The 19068-nt window shown below is 42.5% G+C and overlaps 1 protein-coding gene across 1 annotated transcript in view; it reads right to left on the bottom strand.

Annotated features, from left to right (window-relative positions):
• Nucleotides 1-19068, bottom strand: part of LOC134343716 (collagen alpha-1(XXV) chain-like) — a 168686-nt gene that overhangs the window by 79241 nt on the left and 70377 nt on the right. The window contains exons 14-17 of the mRNA XM_063042467.1: nt 18131-18175; nt 7377-7439; nt 6601-6669; nt 4777-4821 (exon numbers count right to left, since the gene is read on the bottom strand). Coding sequence (XP_062898537.1) covers nt 4777-4821; nt 6601-6669; nt 7377-7439; nt 18131-18175 — 222 coding nt within the window. The remainder of the gene's footprint in view (nt 1-4776; nt 4822-6600; nt 6670-7376; nt 7440-18130; nt 18176-19068) is intronic.

Raw genomic sequence — 19068 nt, 5'->3', positions numbered from 1 at the left:
AAAACAAACAAATTCACAGGTTCATAAACAGTGAGTACGGGGTAATAATAAACATAAATAAAATAATATTTGGCTACATCACAAAGGTCCTTATTGCTATAATAGGATTATTTCTGGGGTAGCATCTGCACCTGCACTCTGTTAGAAAGCTGTGGACCAGGTGCTTCAAGGCTGCCCAGGTGCTCAGTGCTACCTGGATGACATCATTGTTACCAGTGAGGATGACAAGGAATACCTCCAAAATCTCCAGACAGTGTTAAAAAGAATGGAAGACTATGGGCTCAGAGCATGACACAACAACTGTGAATTCTCTAAACCAAGCATCACTTATTGTGGTCACACCATTGACACAGAAGTATACACAAGTGTGCTGAGAAAATTCAAGCTGTGGTGGATTCCCTGAGGCTAAAAGACGTGTCACAGTTGTAGTCCTTTTTAGGATTTGTCAATTACTACAACAGGTTCCTGCCAAACCTGGCTACTGTGCTCCACCCCTTGAACTCATTACTATAGATCGGGAAGAAATGACAATGGGCAAAGCAGTGTGAGTTGGCTTTCCAAAAGGTTGAAAGTTGGCTGATCCAATTTTCCTCTCAGCCCCAATCTCCTGCCTTCTCCCCTTATCCCCTCATGACCTGAGCAAACAAGAATCCATCAACCTCTGCCTTAAATATACATTAAGTCTTTATTTCAGCGGCCTGTGGCAAAGAATTCCACAGATTCACCACTCTCTGGCTAAAGAAATTCCTCTTCATCTTCATTCTAAAAGGGTGCCCCTCTATTCTGAGGCTGTATCCTCTGGTCTTAGACTCTCCCAACACAGGAACCATCCTCTCCACACCCACTCCATCTAGGCCTGTCAACATTTGTTAAGTTTCAATGAGGTCACCCCTCATTCTTCTGAATTCCAGTGAATACAGGCCCAGAGCCATCAAACGTTCTTCATATGATGATCCATTCAATCCTGGAATCATTTTGGTGAATCTCCTTTGAACCCTCTCCAGTTTCAGAACATCTCTTCTAAGATAAGGGGCCCAAACCTGCTCACAATACTCCAGGTGAGGCCTCACCAGTGCTTTATAAAGTCTCAACATTACATCCTTGTACTCACACATTACGATCCACATCATCCAGTGAACCTGGCCACGCGCTGTTCGGATCCCCAGCACATCCAGAAGAAAGGTGTCCAGAGTTGTTGGAACCACTTCCTGCAGTCCCAGAGTCAACTCCTACAACCACTGTGGAGGAGGCCCCAGGACCTGAGATTGATTCACAGCCACAAGCCTCCCCTGCCAGGCAGAGTGACCCTCCTCCTTGTCAGGAAAGACATTATCCCACAAGAATATGAATGCCTTCAGAGCAATTAAATCTTTTGGCCTGAATGGGACAATTTAATAGTATTATTATATAGTATAGTGTGTATATAATTGAGATGCATTCTCTATTGAGTTGGAGTTTATAACTAAGCAGGGAGGAGTGTTGTGTATTTAATATTTCAGTAGTAATTAATAATATTGTAAATATATTGCTTGTTTAAGCATTCTTGTTCATTTTAATAATTCATTACGGGTTATATGTTAAAAACAAGTGAACTTGCATACGTCATGATGCTACGTCATATGTGTGCGCATCGCTTAAGTCAAAACAAAGCTCGACTCACATTCTGTGCTCTCTGTGTTTTTACTTTTTAGAGTTACAAAACATAACTCCTATCACCCTTTGCTAAAGTTTAAATACACCCAGTGACCTGTCCTCCACAGCCGTCTGTGGCGCTGAATTTCACAGATTCGCCACCCTCTGGCTGTAGAAATCCCTCCTCATCTCTGACCTCTGACCTAAAGGGATGTCCCAGTATTCTGGGGTGTGTCCTCTGGCCCTAGACTCCTCCAATATTGGAAACATCCTCTCAATTCCACTTTAACATCCACTTAAAAAGTACATTTAACTTTAAAGAGCAGAGAGAAAGAGAATCACGCTCCCTAATATATTTAAAAGTAACAGTTTAATTTATGTAGCTAAAAATAGATTTTTCATTAAATGATGAGCATTTTTAATCACAGGCAATCTTCCTCAAGTGAGTAACCCAATTTTAAAGAGTTGGAGATGAATCACAAAAAATATACAAAGCTCTTTCTTGGCCATCCTGGAATACTGTAGTTGGTTTTGTAGTAAATTAAAATAAATATTCAAAATGTTTTTGATGGATATTATTGTCTTTGATACAAAGTGCTAGTCACAATTTTGTGTGCCGTTGAATGCAATGAACAGTAATTCCCTCTGGTGATTCATTTATCTATGGTGACGCATTTGCAACTAGAGCTGAAAACTCTGTAATCCTTTCTGAAAATTATACTAAATTTGGAGGAATTACAATCCAATAACCAACTCAATTCAGCAGAAACTTCAGAGCATAAAGTGCAAGATGTTAACTATGGAAAAGGCTGGAGATATCCTGTGGGAAGTCTTTGGTGGTGGAGGATTTTGCCTACTTTAAGAAGGAATGACATGTTTAGATACATTAAAGCGGGAGGTTATGGACAGGGTGGTAATGAATTCTGAAGGTGTATTAAACCAACGAACCCTGTGTGAAAGTTGAAAGGTCACTGACATCAGATGAAATGCATCCTGGGATTGTTAAAGGAATCAGAGACAGTGGTCACAATGGGTTAGATAATCTGGTATTCTCACACTACAGATCACCTGTGCCCTAGACTCTGCTGTTCCTCCCAACATTGTCCTAATGGAGTCTTCAAAGAGCCAGCAAAGGCAGATGGGCTGAATGGCCTCATTCTATGTTGCAGTTTTTAAGATTCTTTGAGTAGTTCTGCTGATCTCAGCAGTAATGAAGAAAGGGGGATTTCTGTAGCTGGAGCTCTAGTTCCAGTTCCAATCTCTAATTAAAACATCTATGCTAATATCATCAATAGGTTTAAAAATCAGTATTATACTTGGAGTTGTGTATGGTTTTAACGTTTTCTTCCCCACTATTCCAACATGAATCTGTTGACAAGACTTCACCTCTCAGATGGCTGGAGGAAGGCTCTGCTGTAATTCTTATTTATTTTTAAAATTTATTTTATTTAGTGATTCAGTGCAGAGTGGGCCCTTCTGACCCTTCCAGCCACACTGACCCAGCAACCCCCAGGTAAACCCAATGAACCCTAACCTATCACGGGACAGTTTCCAGTGAACAATTAACCTCCCTGGTACGTCTTTGGACCGGGGGAGGAAACCGGGGCACCCGGGGAAAACCCACACGTTCCATGGGGAGGACGTACAGAGACTCCTTATAGAACGGCACCGGAATTGACCCCTGAACTCCGGAACGCCCCTAGCTGTAATAGTGTCACGCTAACCGTGGTGCCTAATCTCTCTTCCTACAGTCTAACCTAGGGAATGTTGCAGTGGCTAGGACTCTCTGGCTTATAGGTGATAATCTTTCACATCAGTCCAGCTGACCTACAGTGGTCACTGCTTTACATGCCTTTCTCTAAGACCAGTAAACACGTCAGCCTAGCAACTTCAACTAGGTGATTCCTTCCAGAATGTGGAGAGCTGAAACACTTAGTAAAATGGGGCGATAAATTTAAAATATAGGTTCTTGCTGAGAGTTAAGGAGCTTATTAACCTTCCTTACTTGGGGATCGATTTCATTGCGAAAGCACCTTTCCACAGCACATATCCTCACTTCTCAAAGCGCTTCAGCGGGGGAGCTGCAGTGATGAGCTGTGAGAGTCCTGGCCTTCCTCGAGTTCTTTGCAGCTTCCGATAATCAGGACCTGGAATCTGATGTTTTCCTTACGATACTTTCGTGGATTAAATTAGTTCTTAGTATTGTCAGTCTAGACTGCCTGGAGCTTCTGATGTCACGTCCAACAGGTGCGAGACTAATCACTGACCAGGGTACACCTGCCTCTTTAATTTAATGGTTTAAAATGTTGGCCATGGCTTAGGAAACACAGTACCCATGGGAACTTAAGCTTAAATTTACCCAAACAGGACAGCTGGAATGCTTCAGTGTTGTCATTATAATCTTAATGAAGTGTATGGCAGAAAGATACTGAAGTGATTCTGCAGTTTGCTACTCGGCTCTGAGGGCTGCCTCCTGCTTATTAAACCGTTCTTCAGCAAGGCCACGGTGCCAGGCAGTGAACATCCATCTCAGTGGCCTGCTAAGAAGGCTTGAGATTGCAACGCTCAATACCCGTCACTCAATATGCATCCCTACATACTTGGCAAAGGACTGCTGTGGAGTCATAGGCCTTTCGGTCTGGCCTTATGATCATCAGGTACACCCCCCTCTAACCCACTGTGTTGTCCTCATCACTCCGCCCCCTCCCCCGATACTACCGCTCACTTGCAGACTAGGGGAGCTCACAGCAGAAAATTAACCCACCAATCCACAAGTAACACCCGGAGGAATCCCACAGGGAGAATGTGCAAACTCCAACCAGACTTCCCTGGAAGCCAGGACTGACCCTGGGTTGCTGGAGCTGGGAGGTAGCAGGCCCAATAACTGTGCCACCACGCCACCCAGACTAAATGAAAGGGTTAATGATTGACACGGTACTTGTGGTGTCAGAGTTGGGTGGCTTTGGCAGACTCAGGCTTCCTGCTGCTGTCAAAGCCGGTCTTGAAAGTGCAGATCCTTGTTCTGAGTAATCCTGGCCTCTTTTTAACTGTGACCACCCAGGACAATTCCTGCTCTGTTAAGTTTTTGATGTTACTCCCAATGGCTACAATAAACAGACACACAATCAGTAGCAAAAGACTGACCTTTGCTCCGTGCCGTCCCGGCATCCCTAGGTCACCTGGCTCACCCTTTTCCACACGACGGCAGAGAAAAACAGGAACAGGAGGGGAAGATTAGGAGAGACCAGTAAAGCAGATTCTGAACAAAGACAGCTAATAACCTTGGCTAATAGTACCTTAATATGTGTAATCTGTACATGGCATTCACAATTTTCGCAGATGCATTCTACAGATTAAAATGGGAAGATTTCATTTTGATCTGCCTCATTTTGATTTCTGTGTGGAGGAATGGTATTCATTTAGTTGATGTTTTTGGCAGAGAACTTGCTAATATTGGAGAAGAATTGTAAATAGCTGGAATTTTTCCCTTTTCATTCTATGATCAATGGTTTGTAAAGTATAAACCCAATAATTGACTTTTAATATCTTGTAAGTCTTGCAGAGGTTACAGTGAGAGATAGCAGGTTCCTGTCTCACGGGGATTACAGCGGGAAACATACAGACTAAATCCATCCCAGCGTCACGGAGCAGTACAGATTTTCTGGAGAGAGCGGTCTAATGCTAACCCTGGGGTTACAGCAATGCTCCCACTTTAGTGTGGCCAATAGACTGAATTTCTCCATGGGGATAAAGCAGGGAATGAATGGTCAACAACTCACCTTGGAGTTGCACTGAGTTACAGACAGATTGCCCCCCCCCCACCCTGGAGTTACAGAGAGGAACCGGCAGTCCCATCTCACACCCAGTGTTACAGTGAGGTAGCGATGGTTTCAACCAATCCAAGGTTCAAGTGAAGGACAACCTACCCCTCGTTCCAGGGTTACAAAGAAGTGTGTGGGGGGGAGGTGGTTGGAGTAACGGTGAGGAACGCCAACCGTTTTGCTTCCCACTGCCTCTCTCCCATCCGACACTTTGCATTACAGTGACGTACTGTCAACGACTTCATTCTCAGCCCGCTACCATAGCTGGAGTGAGGTACAGCTGGCACTGCTGGGATCGGCGAAGCCCAGGCGACGATGGTCTCTGCACCACCTAAATCCCTCTTTTTCACTCCGCTCCTGGTGGTTGTGTGTCCAAAGGTCTTGCAACCCAAGTTATTTCTGCTTTAGGAGTTTGAAGTACCGCCTCAGTCCAACTGCCTTGTTAATGAGCTAGTTACCTGCTTCTTTATGTTTCAGTGGGGGCAGCTGCTCGGGTGATAATGTACAGGAACGAGGACTATGGTGACACTCCAGTGGTCCAAAACGTGGAAACGACCACCCAGGTGAGGAGATCACTTCTCATTGCTGATTGTCCTGTGTATGCTGACCAATTAATAAAATCTATTGCCAATTTCCACTTCGTTGTTTAATGACTACACATGAAACTGCACAAAGTAAGTGGTCTCATCAAGAGATTCCTGTCCATGGGTTACAACTTTCTGGGCACTCCATTGGCACATTAAATGGGTTGCACAATTAGTGGTGAATGACCAGCTCCCTTAAATTGGAATCACCACTCCTTGCAGGCATGTGGACCGGGTGACCTGCCCATCCTAAAGTGCTGCAGGGAAATTTGCACAGGAAACCATGTAGACCAGAAAATTCAATCAAGAGCAAGCTGCTCTGTCTGGACATCAGCACTACCAAGCTCCAGAAACAGAACCACCAAGGTCAATGTCAGCTCAAGCCTGAGAGCAGTGCAGAGGATGAAGACCTGGTGGACCTTGCTCCACACTGGACAGAAAGCAGCTGCACGTTCCTTGTGCAAAACTAATATTGGAGCCCAGAGAAAAAAGTGAAATGGGACAAATGAATTTGAGAATTGTAAACCAGCGTGAATGGCTTCTAGTTAGAAAAGTCAACTGACCTTGGGCCCTGAAGCTCCGGGTAGGCCGATTTCCCCTCTTCCAGGTGGCCCTCCATCTCCTTTCTCTCCCTGTTTAAACAAGCAGAGTCACAGATCAATAGATCCTGATTTCCTGCAAGAGTGAGACTGCAAATTCCTTCACCTAATCAAGGTTTCACTGGTCTTCCAGTCCGTGCAGAGTGAGATATAGAGACTTAGAATCATCTGATGGTAAATTCACAGAAAGATTTTACTTGTGCGCATTGGGCAGAGTTTTGAGGCATTTTCAGGCATAGAGGGCATAACTGATGGTTAATATTTAAGTATAAAAGTAGCTGCTTCTTCAGATCAATTTATATTGTGTACAATTATATTTAATGCACATCTTTTCTTGCTCTTCCCCTCATCTCCTTCTTTTGTTAAATTTATTGAGATACAGCATGGAATCGGCCCTTCTGACCCTCTGAATCTCTGAATCTGACCCAATGCCCAGATTTAACACCAGGACAATTTACAATGAACAGTTAACCTACTAACCGGTACGCCTCTGGAGCATGCGGAGGAAACCCACGCGGTCACAGGGAGAAATCCTCACAGGCAGTGGCGGGAATTGAATCTGGGTCGCCTGTACTGTAAAGCGTTGGGCTAACCGCTATGCTACTGCGGCGTTGCGGTGGGATTATATTATATATAAGGTGTGTATTACATTATGTATAGCTTGGTTCATGTCCCCTCAATATACACAAGATGTGTGACCTCAATACTGTAGGCTTTTGAGCACAGTCTGCTGACCTCACCTTTGTTCCTGGTAATCCCGGCAACCCAGGTTCTCCCTGAGGACCCCAAAAGCCAGGCTCACCCTAAAACACAAACAGCGAAGTTAACAATACACTCAATCACAATGTTGGTTTAAATCTTTAACTACTGAGGAAAAAAAAAACACATTGAATTGAAATTAAGCAGTCACCCAAGTGGTTAATAGGCTAAAGGTTTGGTGATTAATAGATGCACCACAAGATTCATATGCAAAAACTGCATTTTAAAGAACCAGCCAATCATAAACAGCCATCAAATCCGAAGCAATACTGTGCACTGCAGAAGAGGAGCAAAAGTTGCAGTTTCATCAACAGCTAGCACCAGGGCACAATCATCTGAGCAATTGATATCAGCATCTTACAATAGGGAGGATGAGGACCTCGGCTGGGGAGCTGTGTCTGGCCATCACTATCTCCATAACAGGATTTACAATTCAGATGGAAGTAAATGAAGCAGTTTCACGTTGGAAACAAGATGTCTCCCAAGGCACAGGGCATGAAATGAGAATCTGTAACTCCTTCACTTGCCCAGTGGCAGGATTGGACACCCTGAAGCACTGTGCTCTCGGGGCATTTGTGATCACAGCCCTACAGACAGCACTCTGAGCTCTAGCACCCAGCTCCAAGCCAACTCAGCACTGTATTCTAGTTACAAGAAGCAATGCTGTTTCAGATCAGAAAGGACAGATGGGGTGTGGTGGGGGGGGGGAGGCATTAGGGAGGTGGAGACAATCAGACAGTATTGGGGGTACAGCTTATTTCAATGTATTCAAAGGGAGACAAAAGTACATTTGAAACTAAATCAGATATTCAAGTTCCTCCAGCAGTGTTGAGCTAGTTGTCCTGAGCTGCAGCCTTTGATGAAATGACTTTCACAAACTCCCAGCTGCATCTTTTCCAAACACAAGCACAGTGCCATGTGGATAATCCCGGAATTTGTCTGTGCCCCCGACCACAGAAACGAAAGGCCATGGATTTATTTACCCAGACGGTGAACACAATAGCATATTTCATGATTGATAGAGAGTTTCAACTCCCTCGGTCTCTCCATTCCACTCATACCTGAAAGATGAGATCAGTTTCTGATCCCTTTGTGACTAACTGGGCCAGATGAAAAGACGCATCTTATAAAAACTCAACTTGATTAAAATGGTATTCATTAGCCACCATTACGTTAGGAATTAGAAAATTGTTAACTTTTTACGTAATTCTGCTAAGTTAACAAATTTCACGTCACATGCTGGTGATAATAATGCTGATTCTGAAAACGGTTCCCCAAAGCATCAGTTAAAGATTGACTATCACATTTGTTCCTTTTATGAGTTAGTTCACAGGTAGGATCTGGTACTATACTTTATTGAAGCAATTGTCTGGCTCTAGCATGTCAAGACACAGCTATCCTTCAATGCATACACTGGATTTATCCTCAAGCAGACAAACTTCGTTCAATCCAGATGTATGCAACCTAAACTGCAAATGAAAACTCCATGATAATGTCTCTTTTCTTTCCAAAAGTTCTTCATACAATATCCCCAACAGCCTGTACCAATAAAAATAACAGCAACAGCCGATTAGGTTCAATCCAAAAGAAAAAAAATAATGTCTTTATGTCAGTCCCATCCATTTTGTCCTCCCTCAGGACGGCACTAATACTTCAAGTAAAGAGATGCTTACGTGGCAAACCTGAGATGTGTACAAGATGTTGAGAAAATGCCATTGACCTGCAGAACTGAACGCAACTGCTCAGAGGCAGTGAGAGGTCCAAGTGCCAGTTCCATAACTAGAAACTAACTGCAATTGCGAAACGCCAGAATTTTCAACACATTATTTAATCATCCTTCCATGATGGTGCTTCTATTTATGAGCTGTTTTACAGGTAGCATCTGAGGTGATTTTTGCACATGTGTTGGATCAAGAGACAACGTCGTCTAATGCACGCTGAAGCAGCCAAACTTCTGCTCGATGCAAATGTGTGCAAATAAAAACTCCACCAGAGCTTCTCATTACGTTTCTCCCAGCACACAGCTGTGGGGTTTCTTTCTCTCCTTCATACTGCCTCTCCTAACATCTTCAGCTTTCTCAAAACCTGCTCATTTCTCAGCACACTCTCCAACTCTCATCGGTCTCACCTCTCCTGTTACTCCGCACTATGTCACTTCCTTGCATCGTAAGTCTTATTGACCTGCCTGTGAGTGCACAGAAGGATGCCATTAAAAACCAAGAAAACCTACAGCACAATTCAGGCCCTTTAGTCCACAAAGCTGTGCTGAACATGTCCTTACCTTAGAAATTACCTAGGCTTACCCATAGCCCTCTATTTTTCTAAGCTCCATGTACCCATCCACGATTCTCTTAAAAGACCCTATCGTATCCCCCTCCACCACCATCACCGGCAGCCCATTCCACGCACTCACCACACTCTGCGTAAAAAAACTTATCCCTGACATCTCCTCTGTACCTACTTCCAAGCACCTTAAAACTGTGCCCTCTCGTGCTAGCCATTTCAGCCCTGGGGAAAAGCCTCTGACTATCCACACAGTCAACGCCTCTCATCATCTTATATACCTCTGTCAGGTCACCTCTCATCTTTCGTCACTCAAAGGAGAAAAAACCGAGTTCACTCTGCCTATTCTCATAAGGCATGCTCCCCAATCCGGGCAACATCCTTGTAAATCGCCTCTGCATGCTTTCTATGGTTTCCACGTCCTTCACATAGTGAGGTGACTAGAACTGAGCACAGCGCTCCAAATGGGGTCCAACTGGGGCCCTATATAGATGCAACATTACCTCTAATTTGACCCATTAGTTGACACCAGCTCCAAACCGAGCCATCCACCATCTAATTTTCCTCTACTCATTTCACTATAACTTATAACTTCTCCTCTCTGACATGACTATCTACTTTCTTTTCATGTTTTTACAATTACCTGCACCAAGGGATGATTTAGATAATTTACCTTAGGCAATTAACCTATCGGTGCATCTTCAGGTGGAAATGGCAGCAGAGACCTACATGTTTATGGAGAGAATGGAAAAACACCTACACCAAAAGCACTTGAAGTCAGGATCAAAGCTGGGACGCTGGAGCTGAGGCAACAGTTCTAACTGTTGTGCACCCATTCCACCTGCACACTTACCCTCAGCCTGTCCCTGCACCATTCCAGTGTGACTCTGAACCCGGCATCATTTTCAGAGTCTCCCACCGTGGCCCATTCATTTTATATTCTACCGTGTATTCAGTAGAAACAATGAAAATACCACACGTGTATTCTGCTTAGGTAACGTTAGAGCGTGCTGATATATTAACAATCCCACAGATTCCACGGTTTGATCGGAAAGGCATCAACAATCGCTAGCCTCTTCCTACTTAATCAGGAGCAGCAACAAATGATTCTTAGATGCCTTAAATCTGAATGAGGAGAGGCACTAATAAACCAAAGTTAGAATCGATGTCTCTAATTAAAAATATTGCTAAAACATGAAATTCACCATTCATGCTTTGACAGCTTTTTGAAAGGGCAGTCCCATTAGTTTCTCCCTCATATTGTTTCTACACTACCCTGTAATCATTATTTTACTTATCCAACTTAGTTTTGAAAGCAACTGCTGAATTTTCCAGCTCAGAAAATTAGAAATACTTTGAATTGAATTTTATGTAACTGACTAATTCACGGATAGCATATCAGCTGGTTGGTCTGATGAGCCTTTGGAAGAATTTTGTTGCATTTTGTATGCCAAAGAACAATGTCATTTGGGATGTTCTGTTTAACCAGCTTGAAAACACCAGAGGGAAGAATGTAGCCATCCACCAATAAGTGGTGTGGCTTATTCCAAGGAGATGGGTGATCAACATCTCACACATGCAAACACACAGGCAAATGCACTCACACTACAAGTACAAGCAGAGGCACTGGTACTCATGCAGAATGAAAGCGTGACGGCTGTGTGCAACTTTGTCCTATCTTTCTTGATTAGTCTCCAATGGACTAAAGCAGCTAATTGTTGTATAAAGTAACATTTTCACCGGCACATGCAAAGCCTCTGAGTTCTGTACATCTGCATGTTGTGCTTGATATTCATTTCATGAAAACGTGTGCATCTGACTTGCACAGGTCGAGGAGGACTATGGCCAGCTGGAAGCATTTGTTTTAGCTTTTTTTTCTAAGTAATCCAGATCTATAATTGCAAGAAAAAAGAATAATCTTCACTGGGGTTTGCCTACAAATAGTGAGCCCAAATTCTGGAGGATGTTCCAGATTCCGCCCACAGGCAATGAAAAGTACAGACCTTGCAGGACTAGGAAAATAAGAAACAACAGGAGTTGGTCACATGGTGCTTGTCCCACCATACAAAAGGGTCATGGTTGATCTGAATGTTGGCCTGAATACTGTTTTACTGGTTGCTCCGCATAAACCTCAGTTCCTTTGTAGTCAAAAAATCTATACCCATCTTAGTCTCGAAAATAGTGAGCATCTTAGAAACCACAGCTCTGTAGGGTAGAACATTCCAAAGATTCACAATGTCTGGGAAAAGATATTTTTCTTTAGCTCTTCTTAAACAGGTGAATTTTTAAAATTCTGACATTATATACCCCCCACTCCCAAACCAAGTTCCACATTTCAATGTCAGGGAAAACATTCTCACATCATTCAACATGGTCACCTTTCATTCCTCTAAACTTCACAGCACATGGGTCTAACCTACTCAATACTACCAGTGAATGGTACTGAATGGAAGTCTAGGAAAAGGACTTATTCTAACGAGTGATTCCTAAAACTCTGCAGCGCATTTCATTTATTTCCTTTTTATAATAGAGCTGTTGAGTGATTACAGGAATTAATTCAAGTGAAGCATGGTTTTAGTTGTTCAACCAAAGCATTGAGTACCTATTTTTAAAATACTTGGTAAAAGAAAATACTTGGTAAAAGAAAAACACATTTGCTTTTAATTTTGAAAGGTTCAATAGGAAATGTTTTGCCTTGGTAAGTACAAATAATATAATTTAAAGGTCTGTTGTTATACCTGTGACTTTTGTTGGTCAATAAGCTCAAATCACTAAATATTACTACTTCTGCCTCCTATGAACCTTTGAACTTCTTCACCCTATTGTTGGTAATGGACTTTAAAGGGCTTGTTATCAAGTAGTTTATTTACACTCACTTCTAAACTTAAACACCAAGAAAAAACTTCTAACTTGAGTTGTTGCAAGTGGTAAGGAAAATGAGGATGCTGGGAAAAGCAACCAGGAGTCAGATGGGTTTGAGTGAGTGACGTACGTGTGTGTGTATGTGTGTGTGTGTGTGTGTGTATGTGTGTTTGTAACAGAGAGAGAGAATTCAGTGTAGTCATTCTCTTTCCCTTGAACCCCTCTCTCCTTCACCCTCTCCCACCTTTCTCCCTTTTGTGTACACATTTTCTCCTCGTTCTCTCTTCCTCACTTCCCTCTCATACCTTCGCCATATTCTTTACTCTTTCCTACGCAGAGTTCTCCTCCTTTCCACCACACTCCCTCTCCTACTGCCTTGCTCTCTTCTGCATGTGCCTCCTCCCAGTCGCAGGGGTTTCCAACCTGGAGTCCATGGCCCTCTTGCCCAACAGTATTACCCAGGGCATGAAAGAGGTTGGGAACCCCTGCCCGTCAGCCTCTTTCACAAGGCCTCATTGGATCTGTTATCTACAGTTCTGGAGCTACTTTAAGTGTGGGAACAGACTGCTCCTGTTATCAATAGAGCAGGAAGGAGGCGGCTTAGAGAACAGAACCTTTAAGATTGTGCCAAGCCTGGTGAGCTAGGAATCTGGCTTGCCATTGTATAGGATAGACAAGGACCAGGGTAGGAGGGTGGCAGTGGAGCCAGATATGGATGGGATTGAGTAATCTGGGCTCAGCAGGGTTGAGCAGGGGTGGGGTTCATAGATCGGGCCGAACATGAAGGTGATCATGGACTGAGCCTGACTTCAGCTGAAGTGGTTGCTCCAGATTCCAGTGTCCAAGCCGCAAAGGATGTGCCCAGAGGGAGGTGACCCACAGAAGGCTCTGCTGAATCCACATGCACATTAATTGTGTGGATCAATGGCAAAAAATGAATAGTCCTAATAGATAGAAACAGAACATTACCACAGAAACGGTGTGATACATGTTTGAGAGTAAAATCCCAGGTGGTAAGTGAATGAAATAGTTTGCTCGTAGAGAGCTAAAGTTTCTTTTAGCCTGTCCTTTCCCCTTCAGACTTTGCCACGCACAGTGCCAATAATGCACTGCCATCTACTGTGCTCTGTCTTTTTACAAACTTTCCTAATTATGGGAGAATCCAACTTTAGATCTCCCATTTCAAGCTGAGTACGGCTTTGCTCTTCTTGCTGAGGAAAGTCAAGGAATCTCCAAAGGAAGACAAATCTCTTCCCCCACCCCCCCACTTCAAGGCTTGCCTGAGCAGCTGGGTGGATCAATATCCACACGTACAGGTACAGGTATTAGTCTGTTCTGTGCCAATGAAGTCCAACATAATGATCACACTTGCATCATTCTGATGAAAGATTGTGTCCCATTGTACTTCAAACCATAAGGGAAATGTTCTACCGTGGGTTCTTGGAGTTCAAATTCCACTACTGCCATCACGTTCCATGCATGGGAATGTTAACTGCCACCGTTGCCACGATATTCCACATTGCCACTGTTGCCTCTGTACTCTATGTGTGGGGAAAATTCCCTTTCTGTCATTGACGAGGAAATTCTCACTGCTGTCCTTGGTGTTCCTGATGCAGCTGGTTTCATTAGTAAGCTCAGGATTGAATTAGCATTGGTGATCTGATTGCTTCAGTCCTGAGATTCATTTTCTGTTGCCAAGGTTTTGTCTTATCCTCAACTTCTAAAACTTGACATAGTACCTGAAAGCAGGATGTCTCTCCTACTTCTCAGAATTATTAAATTCGGCAGACAAATATATTGCGAGATGGACAACAGGCATCTGCATTAATAGCATTCTTCTTGCAGTGCTGCTTAAATCAAAGTTACCTTCAAAGATGATCGTTGCTAGAATTTTCAAATAGCCGATCAAGCCGAATTTCCAAAAAAGTGATGAAGAGGTCAGAGAAGAGTGACCATCGAGATCCTAGTTCACAAGTATTCTTGGAAACACACACACACACACACATGCACACACATGGACACACATGGACATACACACGCTCACACACACAGGCGCACACACACACACAGACACACACACACACACACACACACACACACGCACACACACATGCACACACATGGACACACATGGACATACACACGCTCACACACACAGGCGCACACACACACACAGACACACACAGACACACACACACACACGCACACACACATGCACACACATGGACACACATGGACATACACATGCTCACACACACAGGCACACACACAGACACATGCACACACACGTACACAAATGCACACACACACACACACACACACACACACACACACACACTTCCTTTATGCTTGGAAATCTCCTGCACAACAGACTGAAGAGTTGAACAATGCTAATCACCACAAAGTACTATTAGTGACCCTTAGTGGCTCATGCCTGTTTTGCAGTTGTCTGTACAAGAGCTGTGCTTGGAGCAGCAGATAATTGTACTGGTCTCCTAGAATATTAAAGTGCATTTTGATTTTTAATGGCCGTGAATTTGCTTTCTCCTAGTTAAGAGGAAGTAATGCACAGCTGAGGTGCTTAAAAACTTAAGCACAATAAATTACACTGCGCCTTGCAGCAAATCCCATGTCTGTAAAGGTGCACATTCACTTTTGTATTATTGACCATTGATAAAATTACACAATCCAAATGTACATAGGTACTGGCAATGAAGGGCATTGTCAAAACTCCTCTGCAATTCCTACACTAAATGAACAGGGATAAACAAAATTGTATCATAATTGGTGAATTTATTGGAAGACAGTAACTATATGTCTGAAGAAATTCAGGACTCCAAACTAAAAAAAATACAGGGAATTTTGAAAAGCTAAAAACGGAATAAAGAAAACACTTCTAGGGGTTTCATATTTCGTTAATTTTACTCTTCAATGTTAAAAATTGAAAATAAATCTCAGGAACATTTTGCTGGACAGAACTGGAAGTTGTAAAGAACATACTTTTTCCTGATGTGAAAATCATAGTGCTTAGTGTTAAATTGAGTAGATTGTATTTCACTGGGGAAAAACATGTCTAGTCTAACATTTGGACAAATACAACAGCCAAGTTCGGTAACTTATTGGGACGTAAAATTAATTGATGGCTTCATTGTTCTTTACAAAAATCCTGTACGAAGGAAATTCTTCAGGAGCAACTTAAGGGAATGAAGCTACCAGCAGATGTGTCACTATTCATTTTTTACCGTATTTCAGTTTTCCTTGGTAAAATGGAGGAGACAATTTGTACTTCCTGCAAATTTATGAAACTGCAATCTTACATCATTAAAATGAGTTACTTTTGTTGTAAAAGGTAATCTAAATGTTGATATATGATTGTGTTTCCTGTGAGAATTTGTTCCTGTTAGAGGTCATTGTTAGGGTCAATGAGTAGAAATTCTTTTGAAGGGTTAATTCATCTGTAACAAGCAAGCTGTATGGTCAAAAGGTGGCAGTAGTATGGAGGGCAGCAAGGGTTGTTGTGTGTTCCACTGCTTTATTTCCCTGGGATTTCAATGAATATTCTTGCCTAGCTACAGGCACCATGGAGAAGATTCCAGTGCAATTTATACAGTTTGTATCAATATGAGTTCAGATGTAAAACTGTTGTATGACTGGCTTGTCAGAGTGGTATTGGGAGTAGTGAGTCTGATCAAATATCTTGATGGGATGGAAGCTCTGAAAGTCTTTCTGTTTAAGAGTGAAGTGAAGCACGTTTGATCTTCATGTATTCTAGTGTATCTCTTTTTGTAAATGCACTCATCTGCAGTTTCTCCACTCAGTGAAATATCCTAACCGAGGAACTAGTAACCTTAAATACATGTTACATGGCACCTGTCACCTGATCCTTCCTGGGTTGGTGTAGGTGACTGACATGTTACAGACTTACTGGGTTATGCCTGGCAGGAGAGTTACAGGTGCTGGTGTCAGGTCTGGACGAAGAGCGAAGTGCTAAATCCAGTGCCGGCCCTATTAATTTGAAGACTGAGGGGTTCATTTGGCCACATAGATTAAATTGTTTATATAAAGTTACTTGCCTTTATTCTTTATAAAAGTTAGTAATACAAGTTAATCAACTCATCCTTTTGTGTCCAGTGTACCAAATGCAATTGATTTTCAATATAGTTAGTGAGAATACACTATCCTCATTCCAATAACGTCTTTATCCCACTGTGAAATACTTGTAGTTCCTAATAACTTTGGAGTGTGAAACAAATTGATTTTGACGGGAAGAGGACTAATCACTCCTCATACAGCACAAGAACAAAGTTTTCCATGATGGAACCTATTCACCCATTTTGTTTTTTGCTGTACAGAGGCCCTGCAAATGGTTTCCTGCCTCAGAGACAAACACTGCTGGTTGAATAAGAAATCGGGATTCTAAACAAATCATATGCTGAACCCTCCTCTATCCAACAATGACATTCATTTATTGACAGTGTTAATGTATGGAGGCATTCAACATCGAAACAAGCATTGAGCCCATGGTAGCCATCAAGAAAACACTTACACTAATCCCAATTTATTCTTCTTATATTCCCCTGATTCTACCATTCACTCGCACACTATTGCAGCCTGCCAATCTATCAACCCGCGTCGCTGGGATTGGGAGGAAATCAGGTCACCAGGAGGAAAGCAGCACGGTTGCAGGGGAAACGTATAAGCTTCATACAAAGAGCACTGGAGGTCAGGACTGAACACTGATCTTTGGCGCTGTGCACTGCAGCTTCACCAGCTGTCCCACAGTGCCCCTGGAAGGCTAAGCAGCATTTCTGTTTTATGGCACATCAGCAAACCAAATTAATAATTCCGCTGCTTGGATGTTGCCAATGCACCAAGTAGGCATTCCTCTTCCTCTAATACAGAAACTGTTATTAATAAAAATACAGTATAGAAATTTACCTCGAATGTTGACAGCTAGGTTGTCTCCATGTACTAACTTCAAATGAACATATCTCTTGATTGAGTGAAGTAAGTAGCTCCAGACTGTTTGTTACCCTCTCAATCAGGACGATTGCTGTTACGTTGCTCTACCTCAATGCACTACGTAAAAATTTGGTTTATATGAACTGTAGACGAGACTATATCTTAGTACATGTGACAATAATTAACCAATTCCAATTCAGCTTCCAATATATTGGTTTCATGGAAATGCTGTTTACAATAATTAACACAGGTGGACTTTAGTCAGGAAATTGGGAAATTCCTTTCTACAATAATTATATTTATTTGACATTGTGCCTTTGTAAAATGCTCTGTTCATTAAGTTTTCTTTCCCGGCCAGATTTGTGCAAATGCGTATAAATACGCCATCTGATCAACTTCAATGAGAAAAAAATGCAGAAAAATCTAAAAAAAAGAGTTCTGATAGATTCCGATTTACAGAATCCAAACTGTGGACGATTTTCAAATTGAAACTGCCAAAGCAAATGTCAAAAATAAAATGATGGGAAGCGCCACAGACAGAAACGAGTGACCAGTATCAGAAACCAGGCAGGCTAACGACAGCTTTACTTCACATCCATCCCAAAGTACAGTCTGCAACAGTCATTACCTTTATCCCAGGGAGTCCAGGAAGCCCAGGAAGACCTGGTTCACCCTACATAGGAAAATTACAAAACATTATAGAAAAGTGTTCAGCTATCTCAAGAATCTTCTTTATCTCCACCTCAATGGTAGCTAAGCAATACCCCAATTTAAGAATCAAAAGTTAGCAAATATAATAGGCCTTTCATTTCTTTCCCAGGCAGTGTGATTTTATCTGTTTTTCAGCAAGGGAGTATTTTAGCTTTTTATTGATAAATCACGTATGAATGTGAACTGCGGCAAGGTTGTTGTATAAAATCGTTCACATTGCCAATTCTGTATGTGAAGTCACTGTAATGCAGTACTAGGTGGCACCATGTAGTAAAACATGACCCATTCACATTTGGGACTCGGTGCCAGGATGGAAAAGCTAAAAGGTTCCTCCTTATGATTGCAATGAGGTGAACTGACAGTAAACAAGCTTTGGTCGTCTGGGTCCATCTCCCGGTGGACATGAACCCCTATACCATTCAGATGGGCCCTCATTCTGGAACTAATTTTCATTGAGTAACCTTGCATCTTAATCTGTAAATCAGATCATGCTCAACAAAAAAAGCCCCAAATGTTCAGGCTTAGCATTAAGCACTGCTGCAGATGTTATTAGGGGTGTTCAGCTTGAAGGATGTCAGTCAAGTTTAATACCAGATACGTACTTGTTATTTGATTTTGATTGCTAGCGATGTACTGTCACTACTAATGTGTAAGATTTACTCACAGGCACATCTTCCACTGAATAAGACTATTTGTTTTCTTTTTCTTCCTTCCTGAGATGTCTTGACTCTTGTACTTGAGATATACCAGGACAAATTGCTCCGCCAAATGACCATTCCTAACTCGTGAGCCTAGATCTCTAGACAGTAGTAAACTGGACTCTCTGGTGCACTTTCTGATGGTGCAGCCTTGATC

Source organism: Mobula hypostoma, chromosome 3 (assembly GCF_963921235.1).
Source record: "Mobula hypostoma chromosome 3, sMobHyp1.1, whole genome shotgun sequence".
In the NCBI taxonomy this organism is placed as follows: Eukaryota; Metazoa; Chordata; class Chondrichthyes; order Myliobatiformes; family Myliobatidae; genus Mobula; species Mobula hypostoma.
Note: the sequence above shows the minus strand (reverse complement) of the source record. Positions and strands in the feature narration are given on the sequence as shown.